The sequence below is a fragment of the Scatophagus argus genome, chromosome 20 (assembly GCF_020382885.2).
Source record: "Scatophagus argus isolate fScaArg1 chromosome 20, fScaArg1.pri, whole genome shotgun sequence".
Taxonomy (NCBI): domain Eukaryota; kingdom Metazoa; phylum Chordata; class Actinopteri; family Scatophagidae; genus Scatophagus; species Scatophagus argus.
Genome location: NC_058512.1, coordinates 1,219,169 through 1,232,063, shown reverse-complemented (window position 1 = coordinate 1,232,063; position 12,895 = coordinate 1,219,169). Strand labels below are relative to the sequence as shown.

Here is a 12,895-nt window from a genome sequence, read left to right as displayed (position 1 = left end):
CTGACTTTAGTTTTCCACCTTGTCTTGGATCACCTTCATGCCTCTCTGTTTGAGGGCGTTTTGTAACTTTATTGCTTCCCTGAAAATAAGGCCTCCTTTTGGAAAAAGAGGGCCTCCATTCCTCACTGCAGGTCACACAGATCCCATAAAGCAGCAGCTGTGGGTCCTCTCGGTTCCTCGGTTCCCGCTGGGCGAGCCTTGACCTTCCTGTCATATAAATGCAAACGTCTTGCAGATATCAGCCTCAGCTCTTTGGGTTGGAGTTAAAATGTCCGGGGTTCCTCACCTGTCGGACCTGAAAAGCTAATGTAGGACAGGGTTGCCTTTAAGATCACATTAGTTGTTTGGAGGAAGGAGCTTTAGATGTGGGAGATTAGATTGATGATTGCATCACGTTTGGAATCTTTTAATGCTTGCTTCTTTGCTTTGGCTCTTCAGAACCATCTGTGAGCAGTTTGCAGTTTGGAATTGAAACACTAGATGGAGCTGTGGAGGTTTTTGTGTCTATTTACAGCCCTGTTTCTGGAATTTGACAGCAGATTACACTACAAAAAGATCTGTTTGCTCTCAAATAACATTCATCTGAATTATACTGAGTATTACTGTCCTGCAGTTCATAAATATTCATCAAACTGCATTTTCATACGTTCTGACGGTGGTGAAATCACGTTTTCAGCTCTGTGACGGTGCATTTTAAGTTGGAGTTTTTGTGGTTTATTTACTTTTATCTCAGCCAGTGTGGCATCATGTGTCCCTGCTCTTTGTTCGAAGCGACATTCCTGTTAAAATCCCGATTCCAAAATGTCTGTTCCATTTGTCTTGTCTTTTCACTTCGGGTTGCTGTTGCTGGTTGTCTCCGCCCTGATCAGCTCACACAGTCCACACACTGCTGAACGCATCTCAGAGTTTGGAAGAAACGTTTTGAGGAGGAAATGAAGGGCAGAACATCCGCCACAGATATCACATTTAAGAGACAACACGGGGCATAAAGTCACATGCTGCGTTAACAAGCTCATTGTTAGTGTGATGATGCACGTTATTAACTTTATTCGTCATAAACGGTCAATAAACCGGCGAGTTCGACTTTGTTGGACTGGAATCAGATTAATCAATACACATCCAATATGTAATATAATACAGATTTTATTGATTATGGAATTTGAATTAATCCTCTTGTTACACAACCAACCAAACGAGTCTCTACCATGTGAATGCACTTTAAATGTCCACTCAGACAGCTAAATACACAATAAAACACCAACAGGTCTGACCACCAGTCGCCCTGACTTTTAGAAGAGCCGGACGAGCAGCTGATCCCAGAGCTGTGTGGGTCAGGTTCCTCCAGCTCTGTGCCTCCTTCACGCTGTATGTCACATTATTAAACCCGTCAGATATTTGATAAAATGAAGGTAAAGATGAGCACAGGCGGCAACCTGCACAACACGAAACATTCCCACTTCCTGTGTGGACAGGAAGTAAAAAGACAAGATGACAGGCCCATTTTCTGCACCTCCTGTGTGAGCCAATCAGTAACAACCTGACCTTGCACCATGTTGACATGATAATATTTGGTCCTCACACGTTCTGTGGGGGAAAGCCGGTCCGACAAACTGTAATGCGGATTATTTGACTGAATTTGTGCAGCTGCCGTCTGCGAGGCTCAAATAGCATCGCTCCTCGCCAGCGACGTGCCGCGTCCCCCCGGTCTTCAGCCTGCACAGAGATGCACTGGGAAGCTCCTCGTGTTTTCCTGTCCTTGTCTTTCCTCTGGTGCTTTATCAATGGCTCTGCATGTGTCTGTTTCCCCGTCCAGTCCTCTATATTTAGCTGGAGACTGAACCCTGCACTGCACATTGTCAAAACAAGGGACTAATCCTGTCCAACAGGTGCTAGATCGACTCACGCGCTCCGAGTCCGCCTCCCCGTTTCCACACAGCACAAACGCAGCGTCACGCGCTCAAACTTGACTTGACACTGTTGTTGCCAGGGGGAGCCGAGGGTCACGCTCTCCAAAACCGTCCCGGGAATGCTGGAGGTCAAGTGTCGCCGCTGAACGATGAAACCAGCGAGCGTGATGTTGACTGCAGTGTGTCTACTGTGTCCATCGGGCCTCTGAGGTCCACGTCTGGGGTGTCCTAACACAAACCTGCCTTCATATCTTTTCGTTTTTTTTGTGTATGTTGATATAATATTAGATGGAATATAATATGTGTTTATATTATACATGTTAAAGTATTTCCCTCACAACACAGAATGTAAATACTTGAGTAAAGTACAAGTACCTCAAAATTTGACTTCACCTGGAACTAGACAGTTTTTTAGCTTTATCGTATGATTCTGCATCTGAACGTGATGTGTGCAGAATGAAGGTGACACCAGCGCTCTGGTTCTCCATAAACCTCACGCTCACTCTGCAGTTCTGTCTGCCACAGGGTGGGAAATCACTGCTGACTGCTGATCCGGTCAGTCTGACAGCCGCTGCCTTTCGCCTCCCTGCCCCCTGATAATCTAAGCATTGATGGGGTATTAATGCACTCGCCTGCCTGGTTAGAACAAAACATCACAGCTAAATAATGCACCAGAGCAACAGATCGTCTGAGCGCGACTTCCTCTTTAGTACGATAAGAGCGAGTCGATGGCACGTTGGAGACGAGCCCGCTGTGTTCCCACTACCTGATGGTGTTTGCTCTACAGTGACGGGCTGTTCGGGCTCCTGGTGAGCGTCTCTGAGCCGGATCCGTTGGGTGTGACCTCTGCATGAGGCTGGCTGTGGGGGTCACAGCACGGAAGCCCCGCCCTCTTTGGCTCTGCCGCTGCAGGATGGACAGCAGTGGACACGACGGTCTCCATCCGACTGCCTCTGTATATGCTCTCCTGAAAACAGATGTGATTAAATTACACGTTCATGAAAACAAAGAATCCTGAACTTGGATACTAAATTGTTTCTCAACTTGTTGTGATGTCAGCTAACAGCGATCATTTACGTGATTGGTGCCATGTTCGTTTACATTGTCATTCCAGGAAGTCGTTTATTCCTAAACACATCAAGTCTGTCCGGTCGTCTCTATAATCTGACGCAGACGAACATATCACGTTGGAACCCATCGTTACTCTCACCTGTGTTTGCAGGTAGCGCGGTGATTTGAGCTCTAGCTCCTCCTTGGCGACGGCGGGAGCACAGCAACAAAACGCCTGCCGGAAACCTGCTCTGAACCTGCCGGTGGAAGACAAATATTCCACAAGAGGCGGATTAAACAGGAATTATATACATGGGATTACTGACACAAATACAGATTACCTGCCACATGACACAGACAGACAGACAGACACTTGGACAGCCAGGCTTCCCACCTGCTGTTGAGGCAGTAGTAGATGATGGGGTTGTACATGGTGGAGCTCATGGCCAGCCACATGACGGCCAGGTAGACCTGCTGGATGTAGCGCTGCTCGAACGAGTCGGGGAAGAACTGGTGCAGTAAGAAGTAGACGTGATAGGGCAGCCAGCAGACGGCGAACGTGCACACGACCACGATCATCATCTTCACCACCTGCCACGGAAAAAACACAGAAGAGACGGCGGGCGGCTGTGAAATAATCTTTTGACTTTTTCTGTTTTCGTGTGGGGATTAAAAAGGCCATTAAATTAAACGATCGTGTTGAGCGGCAGGTTGCAGTGTGTGTGTGTGTGTGTGTGTGTGTGTGCGTCACCTTGCGTTTGGCAATCAGCTGTTCTTTGTAGTGTTCAGAGGAGTCTCCAGGAATCTCGCTCGCCCACAGGGTGACACCCACCGTCGTGTACGCACATCCCATGATGCAAAGGGGCAGGAAGTAGATCAGCAGTGTCACACACACGTAGTATCTGAGGAAATGAAAGTGAGAGAGGACAAAAGTCAGAACGTTAACGAACCAGAAAACCAATCAGAGGACTGAAGTCACTCAGGCGAGGAAAACCGTCTGACTGGCGTAGTAATTACAGCTAGCGGTGGACTGTAACGTCGTATCTGTCGGTCCAGATGTTCATTAGGTGATCCCTCGACTTCTCATCTAGCGCCACCATGAGGTTGAAACTCGTATTTTTTAGGGAAATGTAAACTGGAAACCACTTCATTATCAAGTTTAACTTGTCCAATAGTTCGGCTTTACTTTCTGCTTAGTGCTAATTAGCAAATGTTGGTATGCTAAAAGTCAAAGCTAAGACATGGCTAAAGCTGTCTTAGTTCAGAATCCCTGACGCTTCAGGGTCTCTGCACACACTGTCACACCCTTTTCTGTATGTTGTTTCTCTGGACATACTCTGCCTCTCACATCACACCTGCTAAACATCAGCATGCAGTCACTGTGAGCATCTTAGCATGCTGACGTTAGCATTTAGCCCAAAGCCATGCTGTGCCTCACAGCTGGCAGGGCTGCAGACCCCTGTGGTCTTTAGCACGTTACACTCTGCCAGCTGAGATCTGCCTGATGTCTAAGAGATCATGGACTGCGTGTTTGCATTCATTAATATGCAGACACACACAGACATGTGAGGAACTTCTCACCTCCTTTGGTGCGAAGAAATCAGGACCACTAAATTAAAGGTGCTTTCATTTGCAGAGACAAACGGTGTGTTAGGAGGTCTGTCGGGGATGATAATAAGGTTTTAATTTTGGAAGCAAATGTATCAACTGCCTGCTTTTCCTCTTTTAGCTCCACAGATATTTCCAGAAGACGTGGAGCAGACATGAGGATGAGTCTCTCAGACGGCTGCATCACCTGAACAGGACTCACTTCAGCCGCTGGGACTATTTTCTTCATATACGAAATTAATCCCTCGAGGAAATGATTGTCGCCCTGGATCAGTCAGGCTGCTGCTTCCTGTCCACAGTATGGATCAGACTTATTAACCACATAGTACGGAATGATACTGCACATTTGTCCTACCAGGTGGCAGAACAACTCGCTTCTGTTGTGAAAACTGATGGAAGACGAGTTTTACACCTCAATCATCAGATCAGTTCAGGCTATAATTTCATGATGTATGTGTGTGTGTGTGTGTGTGTGCACATGTTGGGATAAAGAAAAAGCTAAGACATAGTCGTTTGCCTAGTCGATTCATTGACATAATCCTGCCTTTGACTGAGGATGGTTTCATTTTTCTTTGCAGGCTGGACTGAGTCGGCCCACGGAGCAGTTCTGGATCCTGGGATCGTATTTTAGCCGTGTGCCCTGCACAGAGAGACCGTTTGGTCAAGGATTTTTTGTTGATTTAAGCAGAAACAGTTGGTGTCACACTTGCCAAAGCCTCCAGAGTCCAACAGTTCATCTTTCACTGATCCAACAATCAGTCTGATTTCAAAGCAAACCCTCGATTCACCGTATTTCATGTGGACGTTTCAGAGGAGGAGTGTCGGCGAGGATGGCGAAAACCAGAACATCATCTGGTCATAATGTCGTCGCCTCGTTTCTGCTGAGATCATTTAACGCAGCAGTCCAAGTGTTGGGAGGAAACTTTGTGTTCTGTAGGTAAAATGCAGGTATACTCACATCTTCTTGAAGTCCACAGTGGTGTATTCAGGCCAGTCTATGTAGCAGACTGTGCGTCCGGGCAGCGGGGCAGTAGATGAGTAGTAGTACTGAGGGAAGGCGAGAAGCAGGGCCAGCATCCAGATCACCGCGATCACCACGCGGGTCTCTGTGGACGTCAGCCTCTGCTGCAGGGGATGGATGATCGCCATGTACCTAACACACACAGACACAAGGACAGAGAAGATGTGGACATGAGGGGACATTTTCTGTTCATTCACTTCAGGCAGCTCTGTTAATATACTCTGCTAGGCTTTAAGCCCATAACATATTGCCGATCATTTTCCTAATTAACTTCCTTGATAGGCATCCAATGAGCTCCACTCACTTTGCAGCACTATGAAACTTGTTTTAGGTGGGTAACAAACAATTTTACACCACGTTACATTCTCATTGTACCACTTTGAATGCTCCCAGTTGTTAGCATGTTGTTAGCATGTTGCTCAGAGCCCGGCTGTGCCTCACTGATAGCACGACTGTGGGCTCTTCTTTCTTTCTTTCCTCTTCAGGACTTCACACAGAACAATATGAGTGAGAAGTGTGAAAAAACCCTTTATGTTAAATAACGTTTCCCATGTATTGCATCAGTGTGAGGGATCCTCTGATGTGCCTCCACTGTTAAGGCAGCCACACACTCATGACTGATTGAGTGAAATCATGACTGAGTTCAGTCCTGTGGTGGAGGCTGGGTGGGATTTAAGACCAAATCTAACGACACACAGCTCGGTCCTTGCAGAAAACACACACACCTGTCCAGAGCTATGGCCGTCATGGAGTAAATGCTGGCAAAAATGGCCGCAATGGGGAAGAAGTTGTGGAAGCGGCAGTAAACCAAACCAAAGTACCACTCGTTGTGGACAGCGTAGGCGAAGTTGATCACCGTGTTGAATGCCGACATGCTGGCCTCTGCGAAGGCCAGATTCACCTGCAGGAGAGACCACAACACACTCCATCAAACAGGGTTTAGCATGTTCACACACAGCAGTGGGATGTGGCGCTAATTCACATTTACTCCAGTACTGCAGTAGTGACAGCGTTTGCCGTGTTGTACGACTGAACAGCCTAGCTAATTCAACAATCTTACATTTAGTTAGTAGATATATTTAGAACCAACGTTATGGTGAGTGAGAGGAGGTATATTAGACATTTTAATATGTGATAATATGTGGGAGGAAGACCTGCCTGGGAGACTCATTTCAGGGCAAACATCTCCCTCTGATCAGTGATCAGTCATCTCTGGACTCTTACATGTTCTAAATGACTTTGGTTGGTTTGCTCTGAGACTGAGTCGATCATCTTCTGACTTCAAAACAGAATCAGTTAATCAATTACTCAATCAGCAGAATCAGCAAATAGTTTGATTTTTCATTTTTCTTCTTCTCCAGAGGCTCAGATGTGATTATTTGAAGTTTTCTTTCCAGATTTTTCTCTGTTTTCATATGAGAGTAAACTGAACGTCACTGCACAAAACAAGCAGTTAGAAGACATCAGCTGGCACTAATCAAGAAAATATTTGTAAGATTAATCAAGTGAGGAATCAGCTGGTACATTTTATTCTCTCTGTGTTCATTCTTACATCTTCATCATCGGTGTGCCAGTCATTTATTAAGTTTGCAGAAATAGAAAGTTGGGCATCTTCATTTCACAAATTAGCTTGCATGCAGGAGTTAAGTTCACGATGGCTCAGTTTCAGTCCATTTCAGTGGGGTCACACATTTAAGAGGCCTCACACAAACGCTCCAAAAGTTTCATCATCCTCTCAAACAACATCAAACACGACGGTAGAGCTGAACACACGCGACGTACCAGAAAGTAATTGGTGACGGTCCTCATGCGTTTATGCGCCAGGATAATCCAGATGACCACCACGTTACCAAGCACAGACACCGCGACGATGCTGCAGTAGGCAACAGCCCACAGTGTGATCTGCCACACCGGCTGGATGAACTGGTTGAAGCCGTCGCTGAGGTTAACGGACGCGTTCGTCGTCCCGTTCGTGGCGTTGAAATCGGTGGCGTCGTAGAGAGGGTCCATCTTCAGTGCACCAGCTTGTTTGGCGAGTTGGATGTTAAAAATAGATGAGTGTCCAGTTACCGGAGCGGATGCCTCCGTTGGAGGAAAAGGGCTCGCTCTTGTGAATGTGTAAAAAACGCAATTCCCACATTTTTCTGCGGTGGAACTGCGTCTTTACGCACAGTGAAGCTGCGCGCTTCTGAGGACATCACAGCACCAAAACGCGCGACGCAGCCCCACCAGGCAGCACGCACGTTCTTCAGGCTGTTTAACCTCACCGCCCAACCCCCTGCCTTCCCCACACGTCCACTCACACACCCTGTCCGTAAACACACCAAATGATGAGTCTCTGCCTTGTCTGGCCGAAATCAGCCGCTGTGAGTCACTCTGAAACGCAACACAATTAAATACGATCTCAGCGGGATTAGCAGTCTGGGCCTATCTGACGATATTGGTTTATATAATACGATGACAGCAGCTAACAGTATATAAATCAAAGATAATGACAGCTGTAGGTGTCAGCTGTTGTCACCTGTAGTTTTAGCAATGTGATGTGTGTTTATTGATGTTGAGTCTGCTATGTGAATTACCTCTGAGTGTATGTGCTGTGAATCTCCCTGATTTGGCTGCTGAATGGAGGGGAGAAGGAGAAGCTGCTGGCAGACAGCAGAAGGAAGCAGAGTGTCTGCTGAGTGCTGACCGGAGTACAGTGAGGTCTTCTGGCTGTGTGAGCACATAAACCTGCACTCAGGTATAACATGAACCTGCTTTGCTTTCTGTGTGAACCTGTTTATTATACAGTGTGAAGCCACAGCCTAACTTGTTAGCCTTAGTTAGCCTGGAAGCCACGAAGTGGGTCAAGTTAAGTGGCCTGGAGTGAAGTGGAGCCAAGATGGCGACGGCTGGAGCCACTTGGAGCTTCATGTACAGCTCTTCAGAAACCTTAGAACTTCTTAACATGTACGACTGCATTATACTGTGTTTTAAACCCTTTACTGAGTGTGGCTTCTAAATGCTAAAATACACTCAAGTTGTATGCAAATTCTCCACTGCCGCCATTATTTCAGAGAGGGACAGTTTTGAAATTGGCTCCTGGTTCTCCATTGATTTCACGCTTCAGCACTTGATGCATCCCGCACAAATGATGCCTGTTTAAAGTCTAAATGGCCACATCAAGATCATTAAACCACATGGTGCTGCTGTGCTTGTCTCGCTGTGAATTAAGGGCTCAATGGCTCGAAGGTCAGAAGGTGACTGGATTGCGTCCGGCCTGGCCAAATTGCATGTCAGCTCACCAAAGTAATGGAAAAACAGATATGTGGCACTACACATCGTTTATCTCTAAGCTCAACTCAACTAGCTGTCTGTCTGTCTGTCTGTCTGCCTGCCTGTCTGTCTGTCTGTCTCACATCTGCGCTATGAGAATCCACTGCAGGGAAAACAAGACTTCAATCTCATTCGTCACCTGCTCCCCTCACAGCGGCTGTAACTAACACCACAGTGCAGGTCTGAACTGATGATGAGGAGAGGAAGTGACACCAACCAAGAGCGGCAGAATTCACCTGAGAATGATGCAGAGCTTTCTTTAATTTACCTGCTTATCCGCCACCTGGTTTCATACAAAACTCAAATTAAAGAGTGAGGATTCGGTAACAGGAGCGCAAATAGAAAAGCCGGTGAAGAGGAGAGAGGACGGACGAAGATGTTTTATTATTTAGAGGAGTTATCATGAACAATTCTGACACGTGACAGCAGACATGTTTGTGCAGTGTCTTTATGAAGTGAATGTGGTTTGCACAATGTAACGACACCATCAGTGTAAGACTGGCTCCTTATAAACCTCACTTTTCAGTCCCGTCGTCCGCTTGGTGTGACATCTCCTGGAAAGCGAAGGCTGACTGGTGATGCAGAGTGAACCCCAGCCGGTGAGCATTATTTCGAAACGTGAAAACCCAAACATTGTTTTCAAAAATAGTTGAAGTGATCTATAGTAAGCAAGCAGGTGAGCGGTACACATTTTGAAATGCAGCTATAGAAGCCATCTGTGAAAGTCCTGCTTTCTTTTTTCGTAAGAGACCAGAAGCCAGTAAGATTGGAAACCACTTGTTTAATTTTACAACAGAAAGTACCTCATAACCTTCTTTATTATGTATTTTGTTTGCCTAAAACCTCAATCTAACTACAGCTGTTGGATAAATGTGGTGGAGGAGAAGGTTTAGCATTTCTCCATAATGTGAAATGTCTCAAAATAGCCTCTCTGCTTCTCTGTTAGTGTTACGGTGACCTTCGACTTCTCAGACAGCTGATAAAGTATCTGAGAACCGGAACCTTGAACTTTGACCGGAGATTAACTCTCCAGATTATAAGTTTATCTTTTTTAATGGCCACTCTGAGAATTTGGATTTGGACTGTTTGTGTTTAAACGAGTGCTGTTATCAGTCACAACTGCTCATTATTTCTCGGGATGTTATTAACACTACGCAGTTGTCCTTGGCTGTATTACAAGCATTATCATCATTATTATTATTATGGGAGTGCAATAGTGACATATCAAACGCACTGCGTTTTAAAACTTCACAGACTTCACTTTGAAAATATTACATCACTGACTTACAATATTAATGTTGTATGTTTATGTCACTGTATCATACTCACTTCTTATGAAACATGATATGACATCCTGGAGAAACTTATGAAAGTTAAATTCCTGTCCCTGAGTTCTTGCCAACTTTTCCAGAGCAGCAGACTGGAAACACCACAAACTGTTGCGGTTCTGGACTGGAAGGCTCTGCAGCAGGCGATTAAAGCTGTCCAGACCATCAGTGGTGCAAGAGCTCCAGTGATATCGTTGAGGTGTAACGATGAAATGTTACGTGAAATAAAACGTGATGTTAATGTTGCAGTTCTGCTAAATGACCAACAGGGGGCGCGGTTTGGAGTGAGCACAGCGGAAACTAGCTGAGTCATGCTAGCTTAACTAGTGAGAAGAGGAAAGTAGTTGTATTACTTAAATGTGGTGCTGAAGTTACCCAGCACAGAGTTACTGTGTTTCTGGTTGTTGTTCCTGACCAGAAGATTTGTGAGGATCAGGATTTGAAATTTATTTGGTGAGCGAAGTTTCTCTGCCAATGGGAGCTCATGTTCACTTTCAGGACCTAAAATACAAAATGAAACTTCACAAATGTGTTGTGTGTTACAAAAAGTCAGCACTGCAGAATATTTTAAAAGACTGAAATGTAAAAACTTTTCTTGCGTGCGGAGATTAGCGCCAGTTTCACGTGTTAGCATGCAGCTGGTTCACATAGCGCTAAGTTAAACGTCTTTCTAGAAGATAATAAACTGGTGATGTTTGAAAAACAAAGATCAAAAACCGTTTTCATCATGCAGCGGATGGAAACCTTTTTCATCCAGATGGTTACAAAAGTCTCTGGAGATTCTGGAAATTCAGAAAACAATGGGAAACACCTCCCGGTTTATCAAACATTAATTATGTTTGAGAGAAGCAGATGGTTCCCGCTATGACTGGAATGTTGAGACACAAATCAGGGCTAACAGACGTATTTTATTTTCTTGTCACCGACTGATAAAAACCTGAAAGTGTGCTATTTGTGTCCAAAGGACGGACGGACGGAGGACGACTGTGAGGACGCCTTCTGACTCAGGAGAAGCCGACCAATGAGGAGCCACCTGACCCTCCTGCTGGACTCCAGGTGAGATTCAACAAAACACTTGACTGAAATGAACTAAGATTTCCTCAAGGAAAACAGAACTCCACAACTGATTGGGAAACTAAAATACCACACACTCAATATGTGAGCTATAATTCAACAAACAGTAGCAGGTGCCTTTTTGGACCCACTGTAACCATGGTAACATTGCAGTAATTGGAAAAATTGATTTTTCTCAGGAAGTCTGATGAAAGAGGATAAACAGGATGTCATGAGTTCATCTTTCTGTTAAAGTGTGACATTTCAAACCCCGGGTACCAACAGAACTGTGGACAAGTTTATTTGTTCCTCTTGTTTCGGTGTTTAAATGACTTTAAAACACACCGCTTGTAGGTTCTGCTGCAGCGTGATGATGTTGAGAAGCAGCGTGGGATCGTGGCAGCTGTCGTCTTCGTTGTTCCTGATGAAAGTCTATCAGAGCCGACTGTTTACAGACCAGGTAAACTTTTTAATTCACGTTACGTTTAGTCACGACTTCCTTCCACACTCTGTGACCCGCCGACAGCGACAGGAAGTGAAATGCACTGTTAGTTTGAATAAACCTGCAGGTTGCTCTGGGTTTGAACTTTGCTGGAAACGACACAAGTACACAACTCAACAACACATGTAACAAAGACAGATTTCTAACAAAGGCAAACTGTAACTGAAATTTTATTTTGAAGGCCTGTTCTTAAATATCATTAAGCTAATCAAAGTATGAACGTCTAAAATCTTTAATATTGTTGAATACAGTTATATTGTTTGTGTTCACTCAGATCTTCTCATTTATGTCTGAAGTGTTGAGAGGCTTACTAACATCACCTGAGTTTCACTGGCCGGCTGCCCCACTCATCACCTGCTGCTCCGGTGTTCGGCGCCATCTAGTGGTGACACGTGGTGCCGCAGCTCGAGTGGGAGTCCAGGGTTTGTGTGGTCACATTCGGCAGGATGAACGTGGATCAGCTGGCAGCCTCATCAAATGTGATCAGAATCTGATTATATCTCATTTATCTGATAGATATTTTACATTTTCATGTTGTCAGTAAAGCCCTTGAAAAGACACACTGCTGCTTCCTGCTTTTCTTCTGTTGGTCTGCTAAAACAAGACGTTAACATTTAGTGGCCCAAACGATTGACTGAGTAATTAAGTAAATGTCAGATTCATCAAGAACAAAGACAATCGTTTATTGGAGCCCTAACATATAAGATCCTCACATACTTTAGTTTGTCAAGTCTAAATCTGTAAAAAAAAAAACATTTAAAAAACATAAACTAAAGCTGTCAAATAAATGAGGTAAAATGTGCAACATTTCCCTCTCAAACGTAGTATAAAATACTGCACTGAAATACTCAAGTAAAATCCAATTCAATTCTCAAACTAAAGGCAAATGTGAATGGATGCCTCACACACACACACACGCACACACATGCACATACGCACACACACTGACAGTATTGAATTATCACACACACACAGACACACACACACACTGACAGTATTGAATCATCACACACACACACTGACAGTAGTGAATCATCGGTGTGTTGGTGGTTCTGTAGTTCCCGTGCAGAACGCAGCTGAAGTCTCTGCTGCTCTGAGCGTTTGCTGCTTT

At 45.0% G+C, this 12,895-nt stretch overlaps 1 protein-coding gene and 1 long non-coding RNA gene across 7 annotated transcripts; one reads left to right on the top strand and one right to left on the bottom strand.

The window, feature by feature from the left end:
- Positions 1–1,125: 1,125 nt before the first annotated feature.
- On the bottom strand, positions 1,126–7,839 carry LOC124051926 (substance-P receptor-like). 4 transcript variants are annotated; one of them, XR_006841893.1, is made up of 8 exons: positions 7,369–7,838; positions 6,312–6,487; positions 5,524–5,718; positions 3,709–3,859; positions 3,352–3,548; positions 3,118–3,214; positions 2,301–2,874; positions 1,126–2,135 (listed from the first exon to the last, which is right to left on the bottom strand). XR_006841893.1 is itself a non-coding variant. In XM_046375726.1 (8 exons), the coding sequence occupies exons 1-7, from the start codon at positions 7,594–7,596 to the stop codon at positions 2,689–2,691; spliced, it is 1,230 nt and encodes a 409-aa protein (XP_046231682.1). In that variant the 5' UTR covers positions 7,597–7,839; the 3' UTR covers positions 1,126–2,135; positions 2,674–2,688. The 4 variants fall into 4 exon arrangements, 2 of the variants coding, with proteins under 2 accessions (XP_046231682.1, XP_046231683.1); XR_006841894.1 differs by having other exon boundaries at positions 1,126–2,125; XM_046375726.1 differs by having other exon boundaries at positions 2,674–2,874; positions 7,369–7,839.
- On the top strand, positions 7,839–11,902 carry LOC124051927. 3 transcript variants are annotated; one of them, XR_006841896.1, is made up of 4 exons: positions 7,839–7,952; positions 8,215–8,326; positions 9,428–9,500; positions 11,194–11,902. It is a non-coding gene; the product is annotated as an uncharacterized LOC124051927 (long non-coding RNA). The 3 variants fall into 3 exon arrangements; XR_006841897.1 differs by having other exon boundaries at positions 7,947–8,086; XR_006841895.1 differs by lacking the exon at positions 7,839–7,952 and having other exon boundaries at positions 8,097–8,326.
- Positions 11,903–12,895: the final 993 nt, after the last annotated feature.

Excerpts from the sequence above, each read along its gene's own strand:
- LOC124051926 (XM_046375726.1), bottom strand. The coding sequence starts at position 7,596 with ATGGACCCTCTCTACGACGCCACCGATTTCAACGCCACGAACGGGACG. Across the intron at positions 3,860-5,523 it reads ACTGTGGACTTCAAGAAGAT|ATACTACGTGTGTGTGACAC; the intron begins GTGAGTATACCT and ends TCATTTCCTCAG. Across the intron at positions 3,215-3,351 it reads TACTACTGCCTCAACAGCAG|GTTCAGAGCAGGTTTCCGGC; the intron begins GTGGGAAGCCTG and ends TTCCACCGGCAG.